A 16,365-nucleotide genomic window follows, 5' to 3' on the forward strand; every position below is an offset into this window, starting at 1 on the left:
ACAATAACAATTAATAAGATTTATATGGCCTTGAATACTTGTGCCAAATATATTAAGTAAAAATTTAGTCAATATGTTTTCGATGTAATTTAAACTTTGCACGCTGTGAAAGGTTTTTCGTTATTGTTTAAATTTATTTTGCAACCAACAAATTCGGAACTTGGATATTTCGAAAGCAACAAATTCAACCTATATTCCAATATCAAATTTAAGTGAGCAATACATTTTTTTCTGATAGTTTACTCTTGTAGCTTTGCACGCTGTGAAAGGTTTTTTATCATTATTTAAATTTATTTTGCAAGTAACAAATTCGGAACTTGGATATTTCGAAAGCAACAAATTCAACCTATATTCCAATATCAAATTTAAGTGAGCAACAAATTTTTTTTTGATAGTTTACTCTTGTAGCTCTGCACGCTGTGAAAGGTTTTTCATCATTATTTAAATTTATTTTGCAAGCAACAAATTCGGAACTTACATATTTCGAAAGCAACAAATTCAACCTATATTCCAATATAAAATTTAAGTGAGCAACAAATTTATTTTTGACAGTTTACTCTTGTAGCTCTGCACGCTGTGAAAGGTTTTTCATCATTATTTAAATTTATTTTGCAAGCAACAAATTCGGAACTTGGATATTTTGAAAGCAACAAATTCAAACTATGTCTCAATACCAAATTTAAGCGAGCAACAAATTTTTTTCTAGTAGTTTACTCTTGTAGCTCTGCACGCTGTGAAAGGTTTTTCATCATTATTTAAATTTATTTTGCAAGCAACAAATTCGGAACTTGGATATTTCGAAAGCAACAAATTCAAACTATATCTCAATACCAAATTTAAGCGAGCAACAAATTTTTTTCTGATAGTTTACTCTTGTAACTTTGCTCGCTGTGAAAAGTTTTCCGCTATTGTTTAAATTTATTTTGCAAGCAACAAATTGAATATTTTAAGAGCAACAAATTAGCAACAAATTTTTATATTATTATTACGTATAATTTTGTTGTTATATATATTGTTCCGCTAACTTAATCTTCCTTTAGCGGAACATGATTTTTTTTAAAAAATGACAGAGCAACAAATTTTTTTCTTTGGCAACTTTTTAGCAACAAATGAGCAACAAATAAAAATATCAATTATAATTGATTCCGCCCATTTTGTTCCGCTAACTTATAAGACGTTAATTCAAGCACTGGTAGACGAGAGTCTGCAAAGGCAATTTCGCTTCTCTCTCGTACCTCGTAGTCACAGGTAATTAGAACTACGAATGCAAGAGTGCATATTGCATGCAGCCGATGTTACAGCCAAACTTTCTGCGAAAATTCGACTGAAATGTCACCTGTTTCAATTTCAAGATGAAAAAAGCGAAGGCTCTCTCTAGTAGAATACATCAAAAATATATCTCTGGGACGATAACAGTTGGCGTACTGTAAAATGTTCCGATTAATTATGATTCTATACGAGAAATTGTTACGGTGGAAAAAGGTAGAAAAAATATTACGAGAGGGAAAGAGCGACGATGAACAGCAAGCTGAAATTTGCATGAACGACTATCTCATTCGCAGCAATTTACAATTTTTTCTCCGATTATCGTCACCAAAGATCTCACGTAACGGCAGTTAAAGTAATTCCCTCTGTCTGTTGTTTGAGTTATCTCGACGTGTAAATAAAAGTAGAAAATGCGAAAACGGATAGGAAAAGAACGATAAAATTCGCCGACACACTCGCAACTATAATAACTAACAATAAGCAATGATAACTACATATCCTCGCGTCCTCTATAAATTCGCTCTTGCGGCAAACAGCGAAACTTGCTCTCGCTCGACTATTCGGAGTGAAAATTTACACTATATTTTATCGCTATCATTGCTTTTTATCTCAACCCAGTGTATCTGCTCTTCAACAATTGCACATAATTTATTGTATACGTATGCTGTATCGTTTATGATTTTACTGCGACGAATCAAAACAAATGATCGTTTTTTGAATAATTCTGCGATTATTCGAGGATCGTGATACATGGCATAGCAAACCTTTTTTTCGTTTTTGTCCATTACATTTCGTGTCGATATATACGTATCGAAATATTTTAAATCTTTTTAGCAAACACATAAACTACATAATACATATACGTTAACAAAAAGAATGTGCCAAAAAAACATTACGTTTTTAAAAAAGTACTCTCTTTAAAAGTATTTTGATTTATAAAAATTAAATTAGCATATCTAAGCATTTTTATAAAACAATAGAAAAAATTAACATTTTTATAACGTAAATTTCACGATCGTTTATAGCTTCTTAGTCCGTTGACAAACGAGCCAATTTCGCGTTTTTGCATAGAAAACACGATCCTATCGTCTCCGGCCTCATAGGAACGCTAATGAAGACTAACGACGAGCGTTAAAGTATCGATTCTCTATTCCATGTTGATAACAAATTTATATTGAGCATTACCGGATATACCGGGGTCGCAAAACCATCGTAAATATGTATATTATAAATGATTAAATGCATTATCGTTACACACACCGTCAAGTGCATAATATTCAATATTTTCATTCGTCTGATTCAAGGAAAAATCAATCGACACTTCCCGCTATAAATGTTACTTTCTTTGGCGATTAGGTTGCATATTTGCGGTTCTCAAAATTTTATTTTTTAAAGTACAATTTGATGCGATAATTTTATATACGTTTAAATGGCAGAGCTAAACATTGCGGAGAAAAGAAAGAGAGCAAACTTGACCTGTACATGTTGAGAAAGGATGTGACGGGCCTAATGTGTACTTGGAACGTGGTCAGAAAATCCGCATGCAAATCATTTGCTCCGTCTACGCGCGTCACGAGCTCCGTTCATCATAAACGACTGACAAGCAGTGGCAGGGTTGACGATTTTCGAATGCAAATGTATTTCGGCCGCAATCGAACGGACGTCAACATCGCTTTCGAGCAGTCATTTCTGACGGACGGTCGCCGGGTTTCTAAACTCCGCGGCGCAACCGTTAAATCCAGCCAATTAGAACGGATTAGAACGATAATGGTCGCGACATGAATTACTGCCGCGTCAGGGACCGAAGGCTCCTAATGTCCCTGGCGCCAAAATTATCCCTTCCCCATCAATTTATCGTTTGCGCGAGCGAGTGTATTCTCCCTTTCTCTCTCTCTTCCGGCGTTAATATTATTAATATACTTTGAGAAGTGTATATCGATAAAATCCAGAGCGGAACAAAGAGAGGGCGTGATACAAGCCACGGTGATATTAAAATACACGCGGCGATTGCCGGTGCGTTTGCCGTAAATTTTCACGGCGGACAGAATCAACTACGCTTATTAACTGAATAAACTAGATGCGGTGCACCGAGTAGTAAATCGCTAACTCGACGTAAACGTCAAGTTTCAGTTTCGCGTTATTATTCGCTTTGGTTATCGTATCACGAATATTTGCGCTCTATAAAGCGAACGTGTTTTACGCGCCGATTTTATCGTAGACGCTCCGGTATGTTTGGAATGAAAGTGCCATTATCCAGGCTTTAACGAGCCCTTCGTTACATATGCTTATGCGTTACGCTTCGTCAAACGCCCGATGAAATGTAACGCCTTCGACATGTGAATTTACGGCATGTGAAACGTCTTTGAAACGTTTTTGTGTAACCGGATACCTAAAAAAAAACGGACCAAATATCAACTCGTTCTAAATTTAACATGATCGATAAATTGTAGATATAAAAGATTCTGTTATATTCCGTAAATCCCATTTAATTATTACATTTTTAATCGCAATGAAAATAAAAGAGTAAGATTTAAAGGAAAGAAGCGAAATTTCACGCTGGAGATTTTATTAAAGTAAAATAATCGTATTACACAAGCGAAAAAAAGAGAGGAGAGGGATCTCGAGATGCACAACTACGTTACTGTCCCATTCCACGCAAAGTCACGAAAGTATGTTACACGCCGCAGGTTGAATCACTCGAGACCTCCCTCCCTCACTGATTTTCCTCCATCAAGGATGTCTCGGAAGCCTGAGATTCGTCGTGGTGACACTCGAGGTAAAAAGAGACGAGAAGAAAGAGAACACGGGTAAAGCTACAAGACTGGAGGTCTTGTAAAAAAGATAAATGAATATTATATGCCACAATAGCCGAAGCCTCCAACGAAAAATTTTCGACAATCGGACCTTTTCCTTCTTCCGCTCTTTGCTTCGTGCTTCGAAACACCGCGCGAAAACTTGCCAAATTTGTTTAGCCCATTTTGAATTTCTTCGCGTACAGGTACCTCGCTCTTCGGAAATACCGGGAAGAACGCGATAAAAAAAAATTCAATCTTCCTTGTTTTTTTTCTCCCCCAAGATTTTTTCGCTCGAGTACTTTGTTTCCCCGCAAGCGAGCTCGTCATTCGAAAACGTCGGACGACTAAACTCGGTGTAATTGAAAGAGATAGCGCGATCTATCTTCCTCGTAAAAAAAAATCAATCTTAACGACCCCAAGGAGAGTATGCGTTTTCCCCGAGACACAGTGAAAACCCAACTTATAAATCATTCACACGCCCGCAACGTTTCCCCGCTTCGTAAGTAGGTAAATTCCATTACGGATGCCGAGCCGTCGGCCGTGCATCTCGTAAACTTTTGCCGGGAATAAAATTTGACGGATGCAATTTTTTTTTGCCGGTAGCGCATTATTCTTTATTCGCGCGGCGCGCGCTGGAATAAAGTTCCTCGCGTGCTCATCGAAAGACATATTTATCGCGAATACGGTCGGTCACGTATCTCCGCGAATATTTCGCAAGTGTTTTGAGAGCGCGAGATCCATTCGAGGAACAAATTTTTATTTCCCTTACGCGAGGTCAGGAAAAAAAAAAAAAAAAAAGAAGGAATAAATATACCTACATGTATAAAATTTTCCCAACCGAGGAAACGATATTGATACCAGAACGATAATGTGCCCTTCCACGTTACCGTAGATACGCTATCGATACTTGCGTTTATCTCGCGAGATTACGGGATAAAGGCCGGAACGAGACAGCGAGACGTGGCCGTTTACGCCGTCCATGAAAAGTCGCGGAACTTTGACTCAAGAACGACCGAGAATAGTCATAATCGCGCGCCCATGGGGCCTTGCAACGACTCGCGGCAGCCCTGCAGTCGAGAAGTCTATCGTCTGCAGCTATACGTTCTGCGACAGCGTTTCTCAAAGCGCGAGGAAACCTTATATCCCGGAAAAACTCGCGTAATTGACATGCGTTTAACGCTAGCATGGCCTGATTCTATTTTAACTTTAATAGACTTAAAATATGACGCACGCTCTATAAAAAAAAAAGATCACTCCAAAAAGATCGTATTAAATCTGATCTTATCTGACCAGAACTGTTTTTAGCACTAATGCACTATGGAACAGCGCTACATATAGCGGCGGAATAAAAATGGATTAAAATAACTGATGGGATTTGAATTTGAGATTAATACGACAGCGAATAAAATGTAATTTTAACGAATAAAAAAGAATTCTTTCCTTCGTAAATTTTTTTTCAATAAAAAAGTATTAATAGATATTAATATAATATTTCGATAATTCAATCGAAATTGCTAGGCCGCGTAAAAAGTTGACGCGATCGCGTCTCCAGCTGCAATTACAAACTCTGGGGAAAACGAAACATTTCGCGTGTCATAATACATGGCATTAATTTCACAATCCCACGATGTCAAGAGCAAAGCTTCCGAGGGCGAATATTTAAGCCACTCGTGGCGCATACGCGAAAAGTTAAAGGTACATCTACATTTACGAATGTTTTGCAACGGAGTTTTTGCAGCAAGAGAGCATTGCATACGTGTTCGTGCCGAGATTAAATACATCCACGCCGAGTGTCGTTAATGAAAAGCTGCGCACAGCTGTAGCCGCTGTCGACGGTTGGCTCGTACAATTTTTTACTTGCAAACGAACGCATAAAGTTCAGAGCGATACAGGCGAAGTCTATAATTTCTCAAGTTTACTTTGAAACGAACGAAAATTGTATTCAGAGCGAATTTTACGTATCAGCTGTACCGACGTCACAATACTGACGGTTGGATCTAGTTTTGATTAATTAAATTTTTTTTCTCTCTCAACATGTCACATGAAAAATGAGGTTCTGATTTACAAAAGGGAATAACGAATCGCGACGAAATGAAGTTATCGTACGAGCGTGCTCTTATTCTAAAAAATACTCGGCGTAATTTGGAGAGAGAGCCTTCGGTTAGCCGGTCGTTGAGAAACCCTGCCTTACACACGCTGCACCTACAACAAACGGCCGGCGACCCCAGGCGCTCTTTGTCCTCTCGACTCCTTTCCACCCCTCTCTGTCCGTTCAGACCGTCAGCCCTCTCTTTTCCGCCTTTGTCCCGTCTCACTCGCTATTTCTTCCAAGCATCGCGCGCCAGTATCTTGGACTCGTTCAACGGGGAACAGGCCGAGATTTCCGAGACAAAAAATGCATTCGGATCGATTGTTTCGACCTGAAAAAACAATTTATCTCCGCGATATTTTTTCACAGAAAAATAACGAAAGTTATTTCCATTATCTATATATTTTATTTTTTCCATCGTTACCTGCGTTTGCGATACTTGAAACTCCCCGATATTCACGAATAATTATTTTTATTGTCATTATTTTCCCGCTGTTAAAAATTACATAATGCAAATGTTTCGTGTTTCGCAAATGTTTTTTCGAATGAGGCGCATATTTCAAAAAAGTACAAATATAAGTCAAAAAAAGCACGGATGAATTTTGCTAGAAACATAAATACAGGCAAAAAAGAAACATACCCAAGAAAGTTAATTCGCGGTAAAGACAGTTAATAACACAGTTAATGTAGTTGATCGGCGAATGAGATGTTCCTACAGCTGGAGCGCTTAATTGAATTTTCCAACTGACGTTTGGTGATTTTAGTTAACTATCCTCGATACCCTGAAGTACCAAAAGCGCGAACAAGACCGCGATGTCGATTTACGTTACACGTGCACCGTTAGCTCTACTCGGAATCGAGAAATCGTCGATGATTCAAGCGCGAGACGTGACTAACCATCTTGAGCTGTTTCATCGCCGTGAGGCACGCGGGAAACGGAACCCATTAAATTCGCAGAATATTTCGCGAACAATCGCGGATCTCGGTCCCGGGCTCTCGCAGTTCATTCTCAGTTCCCTCTTCCCTTTATCCTTCCGCCCTTCCGACCGTCACTACGACCAATTAAATCAGCATATCCGCGCGTTAAATCCGCGCTCGAGTCCTGCAAGGAATCTTAAGCCGCTAATCTGCGGACGTATTTAACCGAAGAGAACGGTGCAATTTAGCGGTTGTCGCGTCCCGGTCGCCAAAGGAAGGATTTCGCGGTAGCTCGAATCTGCGATTGCGAAAGGCAATCGGCGAACAGACGTTGCGAAACTTTACGCTTGCCGACTGACGTCGCATTTCGTGGGGATTAACTTGGCGCGGTAATAATTTCTCAAGCGATACGCGGATAAAGTCTAATGACTTCATTCATGTTGGGCGCGCGATGAGTTATTCAATTCGTACTCTAATAGTGTATATAAAACGAAATACATACACAGGAAAAAAATAAGTGTCAAATCAAAATTTATATACTTGAACTAACGCGTTCATTGTTTCGTATATACGTAACAATTTATAATTTTCTTACAAGAATTTAATAATTTTAAATTTCAACAATTTTATAGTCTTATTTTAATATTGTAATTATTTATAATTACAATATTAAAATAAGACTATAAAATTGTTGAAATTTAAAATTATTAAATAGAAAATAAACAAGACCGAAATAACAAGACAGAAATTTAAAATTATTAAATAGAAAATAATATTTTTAAATCAAAAATTATAATTTTCTTAATTATTATATTTTATTGCGTTAATTAAAGAAAAATATAATTGTTTGAATAATTGCTTACTTGAATGAAGCCATTTTATATAGTTCAATCGAGAAAAATATATTCTTATGATTTAAGATTTAATTTTCTTGAATGGAAAAGAAACAATGTTAGGTAGAAAATAATATTTTTAAATCAAAGATTATAATTTTCTTAAAGTAGAATTAAATAATTATACATAATTATAATATTAAATATTGTAATATTGTAAAAATATTATTTTCTACCTAACATTGTTTCTTTTCCATTCAAGAAAATTAAATCTTAAATCATAAGAATATATTTTTCTCGATTGAACTATATAAAATTATTCAAGCAATTATATTTTTCTTTAATTAACGCAATAAAATCTCACTTCAAGATTTCCATGTTAAAACTAAATATATTTTCAAAACAAGAAAATATTCCTTTAATAAATAAAAAGAATATTATAGAATATATTATAGAAATAATTCCTTTTTTTCTGTGTACACGGCTGCATAAATAACAAAAAGTTGCAAGATAAATGTAAATTAAATGATTAAAAATAGACGACTTTAATATTTCGTTCCAATTCAAAAGATATCGAAAACGAGATAACTTAATTACGTCATCACGCTGACCGTGATAAATCGTTTCGTGATTTCAATTACCTTTCGGAACAAAGCCGACAGATATGAATACTATTCCCGACGCGTGAAAATCCATCTTGGAGAAAATCTACGCGCGACACAATTTTCGAAGTCAGCCCGAACTTTCAACCGCGTGATTTCCACGTTTTCAAGATTCACACGGAGTAAGCGACTTTGGTCGTCCTAAAATATGACCAAACCCGTGAGACTGGCCGAAAAGTACGCGACCCCGACTCTCTCTTTCTCTCTCTTTTGTCCTCTCCCGGTCGCCCGTTCGGCGACTATGGCTAACGTAATCCTAGAATCGGCCAAGCGTTTCCCCGCTGTTTGCATAATCCCCACTGGATTGTACACTTGTTTACGTCTCTCCCTATTTCTCTCGCATACCGACATTTACGATTTCCAACCGGTTCGAAATCAACCATAAAGAAAATAATGTTTAAATTTTCTCGAAAATACTCTTTTGATAATATCTCTATTTTAAAAATAATATAAATAACAAATATAAAATTTTCTATTTTATATACAACTTTTTTTATAACATCTTGTTATCTTTATCTTATAAATCCGCATACCCTTTTTCCTTTGTGATATCACTTATCTTTATTTATGCCAATGAAAAGAGCAAAATATACACATTTTTATTTTCTTCTTAAGCGAGAATAAAAAATCGTCTTTTTCAAAGTTGTGTTATATTTATACCGATAACGCTTTTAATCGTTAATTATCCTCCGTATATATCGATAATCTAAATGAGCCAACATTAGTTAATAGTATTATAGCAGTAAAGAAATGTATAGGGATATTTTTGAAGAAAAGCGTTGCATCATGCTTTCGAGCTCGAAAGACACGAAAAAGAATTCAAACTTTCAAGGAGAAAGTACAAAATTACCTGACAACCTGCTTAAGATCACGCCATCCAAGTCAGTCGAAGGTCTCTCGAACCGAATTCTCATACAAAACGGTGCTGATTGGCTGAATGAAGACGTTCACGGATGAATCTCGTGTCAATTAATATTAATAAAAGCATCACTGATCCTCACATATATATACGTAGACAGACATGAATACAGATAGGCATGAATCGTGGTTATTCACCGAGCGAATATGATCTCGCATCATTTTTAATTCATCTCTGTATCATTTTTTAGTTCACCTGTCAAGCATAATGAACATGGAATGAATAATTTTTCGAATGTACAGTGACAAATACGTCTATTGAACTCTTGTGATTCGATCGATAAAGATGTTTTATAGATCGATAGTCGTCTAGCGATCTGAACAATAGCGACATTGATCTATCCGATAGTTTCTCCGTTCTGGACATTAATTTTACAGTCCGATATCACGATAAATACACGCTGTTACGGTCTATTCTAATACGTTCTCTGCGTTACGCACCGTTATCGCAGAAAATTGCAGGCAAAATGCACGTCTAAATGGTTGGTATATAGGTTGTCCCAGTTTCTCGAAATCAATTCTCTATGCGATTAAGGTTTGCGATAACACATTGATTTCTCTTGAATAAAAATTACTTTTAAGATAAAAATTCAATTAAAAAAATTGTGAAATAAAGTTTCATTAAATATTTCTTTAACAGATTTGCACGAAAATATCGATCGCAAAGATACTTAATATTGAAAAATGAAGAAACTCGTCTCGATAAAAGTACTCTGCCGTTTTATTTCCGATAAAGAAACATCGACACATTGAGCAAAGATTCACGTATGAAAAATGATGCGGGAGACCCTGTGTGAACGCGCTTTATTTTCCGGTAGGATGCTACCGCGAAACGCCGAGTCACGCATATGAAGACAAAGACAACCGGAATACCTTTCAAGGATTACGGCGCGGATACAACCGCAGGTACGGAGGTAATAAAACCGCAACACGCAGAGTACAAGAGAACCCGGGGCCCCGAGAACCCTTCTTCGTTACTCTTCGCTAACGTGAACGCCCGACTCCAAATCGTTTACGATGTCTTCCAACAGTCTCCGGCTGAAAAAAAGGCATTTCGCTCGCCTTTACGAGCTGGCACATCGTATCTTTTATCCAATTATCAAATTGCCAATCGCTCCCGTCAAAAATTTTCACCCGGGAGATGTTCGCGAGAAGATCCAAATCGACTTGTAATATTCGCGATACGAAAGAGATCGATGCATTCCTCGTTTCTTCGACCGTTCCATTATATGTGCGAACCTCGTGACCTCTCCGACTTTTTATTAACCCTTTGTGTTTGAGGCAGAATGAGATTCCGTGAGCAAGTTTTCACGGAAAGAGACGAAAATTTACCAACATTAGTGTTCAACGTTTCCTATTAAAAACGCTTTAAAAATGCAGTTTTTAATATCTTTAGAAGGCGGTTCTTTATTCTTTTCGTGCCGCACGATATCTTTCATACATTATTTGCGATACGACTTTTATGTAGAAGAGAAGGGACGTGAAAGAATATTTCAAGATATTATGCAGCAAACAGAAACGGTCACCACGTTATTAGTCTTACAACTCCGTTACAAACCCCGTCAGTATACAAAGAGATGCCGAAATATCACGCTCGTGGCATTTTTAACCCTAATTTTATTACAAGTGGTTATAGAAATATCGATTAATAGACCCTTCGGTAACTCTCTTGTGTACAAATTGCTTGAAAAGAGATCCGATGACAGATCTATTTACATATCCGAAAGTTACTTAATTATGTCGCAAAAAATCTTAAGCTCGGATCATTTTCGTTAGACTCCCGCAGTTTGTTAGTTGACAGTCTGGAATCGTCTTACATGCGTTGTAATTCATCGGGTTTATCGCGACTCGCATCAATATGCCATGTTCTGTCGGCAAACATCGCGGGCATTAGGCGTGTCAGTTAAACTAATTCCGCGTTGGAGAATTTCAACGAGGAAAGACGACACACCTACAGCTGAGGAACTCCTTTCTTCGCTTCCCCTCGCGATAAGTCGCGTGTATCGTGTCACCTAATACGGCGGCAAACCATCTCGTTAAATCAAGAGAGACATTGAGAGAGCGTCTCGAGAGGAACCCTCTGTGTGTAATTCCTTTGTGCTTGTGTTTCTTATTTACAGCTAAATAAAGTCAATTTCCCAATTCCCTCTCGTTTACTGATATTTTTATCAAGCCACAGGATTCGTCTAATTCTATAACGCGTAAGAGATCTTTGCAACTCGGTAATATTTTTATATCTGACAATTAGCTATAATATACTTTTGTCTAAATTTAAAAATAAATTTAATTTCTCCAATATCTAAATTAATTTTCAAATTTATATCTTTATTTTAGTTTCGCAACTTTTTGTTTCGAAAGTGCGTAGCCCAGAGCAAAATATGTATATTACACTTCAATTATAAATATGCAATATTTCATAACGAATTATATAAAAAAAAAAAAAAAAAAAAGAAATTTATGGAAATAACATTTCTACGTTGAGCTAAATATATTATGCAATTAAATTATTATAAAAAAATTACATAATTTTTTAATTACAAAGGAGAAATATAAAAAGCTTTATTCGCGATATAAAAAATTAATAAAAACCAATTTTTCTGCTCGATACATTTGAAACGAGTTTATCGTGATTAAAAATAATTGTAAAATGTTTTTGAAGACAGCCGTATTTATGACAATCGAATTTTATATCGTAAAAAAAATTACGCGATTCAGAAATATTTATAATTATTATTTTTATATCAAACAGCGATAAGTCAATTTTTTCCTTCCAATTCTCGAGACAAACAAATTAACAATTCTAATTGCGGAACCGAAATTAATAACTGCCGTTTAATGTCCATCGATCGTTCCTTTGGAATCGTGACGGGAAAAATTTTTCGAAAACTATATTTTTCTAACGTCACGTGCGATCGAAACAACGTTATTCACTCGAGTGCATCTTCTTTTAGCGCAAATCGCCTGGCGAGCGACTCTTTTTTTCTGATACTTTTTATCTAGCTTGTATCCTAACAAGACTTGATTTTTCTAGCAATTTTCCTACTTTTCTGTTCCCGTGCACATCGTTTACAAGATGTGAGTCGCGCATCGTGATTAACAAAATTGCGAAGCGATTCAAACCAAAATGGCAGAAATAAATTGAAACGCGAAACGTGCTTATTATAACGGAATTAATGGAATTTATTATTATAACAGAAACTATTTTAAATCTATGTAACGTATGTTAAAAAAATATCTGGGTTAAACGTTAATTCCGCATCGTATACGATTACGTAAGCATTGCAGAGTCATTAACTGTTCGTGGAAATTTGCAGCTATTGCGATCGATCATCGCTCGAAAATATAAATTTATATCAATTAATTCAATTTCAATCGAGCTCTTAAAAATCACTCAAGTTTTTGAAATAACAAGCATAAGCTTTCAATTCGAGATTGAAATATATAAGAGGCTTTCTCGAACGATTTATTTTGCATTTTTAAATAGAGTTCTCCTAAATAAATAAAGATTTAACTTGATTAAGTTAAATATTGAGCTAAATTAAATATAATGCTAAAATCAATAAGCCAAACTGCAGAGTTAAAACAAAGTTAATCGTTTATAATTAATCACCTATATGATTCGATAAAATATGAGATTCATTTTAAATTATTTAAAGATATTTTGAATTGGCCAAAACATATTATATCGGTATTAAATATTTGTGCCTCATAAAAGATTATTTATACCGTTCGATTGTAATATAAAAATTGCAGAGACACGCTAAAATTGCATAAATATCGTATAATCGATAATAAAAATGAAACAAATTTCAATTATCGATTATTAATCTAGCTAAATTTCTGATTGGTTCGCGTTTATCTCGCTCGCATTTCGCCATTATTCGTTATTCAACACTTTTATTTATCTGTTTACGTGTCGAATAGCCGGGATTGTTGTTGCTTTAAACCGAACACCGATGACGCTCTTGCGCGTACCATGAGCGTCAATGGCGTCCGTTATACGCGTCCATGTTATTCTCACGAGAACGTGGCGTTCGCAGTTAACACCGCCAGGTTCCTCGTAGGACGTTTTACCTCTCTTTCGTCCCGAGCACGTCGGTCTAACGACGAGAACGCGACCGCAAGTTTGCGAGAATGCGTGGCTCGGTTTCAACGAATCGCGGCGTCTCGTAAATAAGTCCCAGGCCTGAGGCCCCGCTGCGAGTGAAACTCCCCCTCCCCACTTTTTCCTCTCCTACCTTCGCGCGAGCTCGTCCTTCGATGCACCAACACGCACGCGCGCCGTGCTCGCGCATGCGCACGAGCACGGATTTGAACACGGACGAGACACATGGACGCGTCTTGTAACGAACGCGTATAACCTCGAGAAGATATGCCTTACTCACCCAGAGTTCCGCAGAGTAGCAATTCGCAGGCGACGAAGGCAGGTAGCAGCGCGAGGAAAGGCCGCAGTCTCGCCCCGGGTCGCGCGATACATTTTCCCGTCATCGTCGACGGTCTCTCCTCCCCCTGCACTTTTTCTCTTCCAAGAATCTCGCTTCGAGAAACTTCTCGGGGCGCGCACCACGTCGTCTCTATCGTCCTCTTCTTTGTGCCGGTGTCCTTTTCGGCGGTTGCGCGCAATCAGTTTCAACGCTCACTTATACACCACCTGCACACGCGACTCTCATCGTGCCTGTCTTATCGCCCTTCTCTCCTTCGTGAAAATCGAGTAAAACGCAATTCAACACACCCGGTCACACTCGCGCGACTCTCGGCCGCGAACGCGTCCCGGCTAACACTCGTCCGTCAGATACGTCGAAGAAGATCGACGCCGTGCAAACGCGCCTACCCGACTGAAGCCAGCTACGGGAACGCGTTCGTTTCCCTTCCCGCTCCGCCAGGAATCCTCCCCCTCCGCCCGTGCAACACTGTACCGCGCCGTGCGTTCCCCCACCCGCTCGGCCTCGCTCTATCCCCCCTCCAACTGCATACAAACAGAGCTCACCCCCACTACGCTCGATGCTACTTGTTGATCTTCGTCCAGGAGCGCGCGATCGCGCGTCGAGCCCGGTTTCTTCTCATGACCTACAAAGAGAAAACACAAAGAGCGATATTGTATTTCTTTTCTCGAATAGACACTCTCAAATTTACACAGCGCGTGCATCGTATACTTTCTATTATTTTTATCAAACAAATTGATTAAAATATCTTCTCTAAATAATTATTCAAAATAATTTTATTACATTAATTTTCATAAATTATTCTTCTTTTTCGAGATTATTTCAAATTTTTATTTAATTAACCCTGATACTAAAGGTACAATTATTTAAATTTACTTTCCCAAATTAATTTTATATTCACTTACATTGCAAATATTATAATATTAATAATTATTTTAATTAGTATAATTTAACATATTTTTTTTTAAATAACTAATTATTTTTATTTCTCGTTCTAAAAATAAATAATTAATCTTCCAATAATTAAAATTTGAATATAAATTATTAATCTATTCTATGTAAATGAATTATTTTTTTTAAGCTAAAATTTTATCATTCTGAATACACTTTCCAATACATTTACCTTGTTACGACTTTTCTCATGTATTGAAAATGACGGGCTTAGAATTAGAAATTATTCTATTTAAAACAAATCTTGCGATAATTTTAAATAGAATAATTTCTAATTCTTCAAACAAATTTTTTTTTCTTGAAAGTCTCGAGTAACGTGTCATACGTAAAATGTCAAATATCTCATTTTCACTTTTCGACAATTTTATCGCTAGTTAAAAATAATGACAAAGGTCAATTTAAGCAATACATGTATGTGATTTCAGAAAAGTGTGTGAAATGGATTCCTTTCTCCCCTTTACAGAGTTGACAATATAATCTGTTCATTTTTTTTCCACAACAAACGACAATATATTTTAAAACAAAAGAAATTTTATCGTTATCTTTAATAGTTTAAAAAAACATTTTCCATTTTATTGCACATTGTATAAAACGCGTTTTCAAACATTTTTATGCGACTTGAAAATATTTTGCACAAGAGTAATTTATTTTCATATTTTCCAAACTGTGTGTATGTGGGAAGTACATGTAAATCATGTATTATTGCACTTTAATAATTACACGAGTATATAGCTTATCTCTACGCATTGAAAATGAGGATAACATACACATCTCGTATTCTGCGTATCGCCTGCAATTAAAATCCTCGTTTGCAATTTGTTAACACGTAATTATTCTAATAACAAAACATGAAAAATATATCCATTACAATAAGCAGCGCACAAACATTACATAGACGCGTGATGTACATACACGTGCTCTTATATACAACATAACTCGGATTGTTTTATATGTTAACTCGTACAAAAATGATACATGTGCCTCTGGATAATTAAAAATTTTATAAAATAATAAACGAAATAATTTCTCCAGAAATTAATTAAATGCGCACGTAATTTTTGTTAAATATAAAAATTATCACACACACACGCACACATACATACATATTATATACATATTATATCTGTCAGCTGACTCGATTATCGCGATCATAATTGCGATTGTAATTCCTAATTTCTCGTGTAATTTCTTTTGTAGAATTAAATTATAAAATTGTTGTAAAATTAAATAGAAAATTATTATAATAATTATCACCTCTCTTTGGATAATTACCTAAATAAAATTTATATCTCATGGATCATTATGATTTTTTTACATATGTAATAATAAAGTATGGAATCGTATGCATTTTGAATTACGTACATTGCTTTTGATTTCGAAGATGTGACGCTTTAAAGAATAATTATTTTACCTTACATATGATTTTTAAAGCATAATTATTATACCTTACATATGATTATTGAATTATTTTTTGTCCTTATTACTTCATAT

The 16,365-nt window shown here is 36.2% G+C and overlaps 1 protein-coding gene across 2 annotated transcripts in view; it reads right to left on the reverse strand.

Moving 5' to 3' along the window:
- Positions 1-14,341, reverse strand: part of Shg (DE-cadherin) — a 127,262-nt gene extending 112,921 nt beyond the window's left edge. For both annotated transcript variants that reach the window (XM_083097095.1, XM_083097104.1), the window contains exon 1: positions 13,867-14,341. In XM_083097095.1, the coding sequence (XP_082953221.1) occupies positions 13,867-13,969 (103 nt within the window). In that variant the 5' untranslated portion in view covers positions 13,970-14,341. The remainder of the gene's footprint in view (positions 1-13,866) is intronic.
- Between the last annotated feature and the right edge of the window lie 2,024 nt (positions 14,342-16,365).

Source organism: Camponotus vicinus, unplaced genomic scaffold (assembly GCF_025532165.1).
Source record: "Camponotus vicinus isolate PSW18456_S1 unplaced genomic scaffold, iyCamVici1.0 SCAF_1, whole genome shotgun sequence".
Classification (NCBI taxonomy): Eukaryota; Metazoa; Arthropoda; class Insecta; order Hymenoptera; family Formicidae; genus Camponotus; species Camponotus vicinus.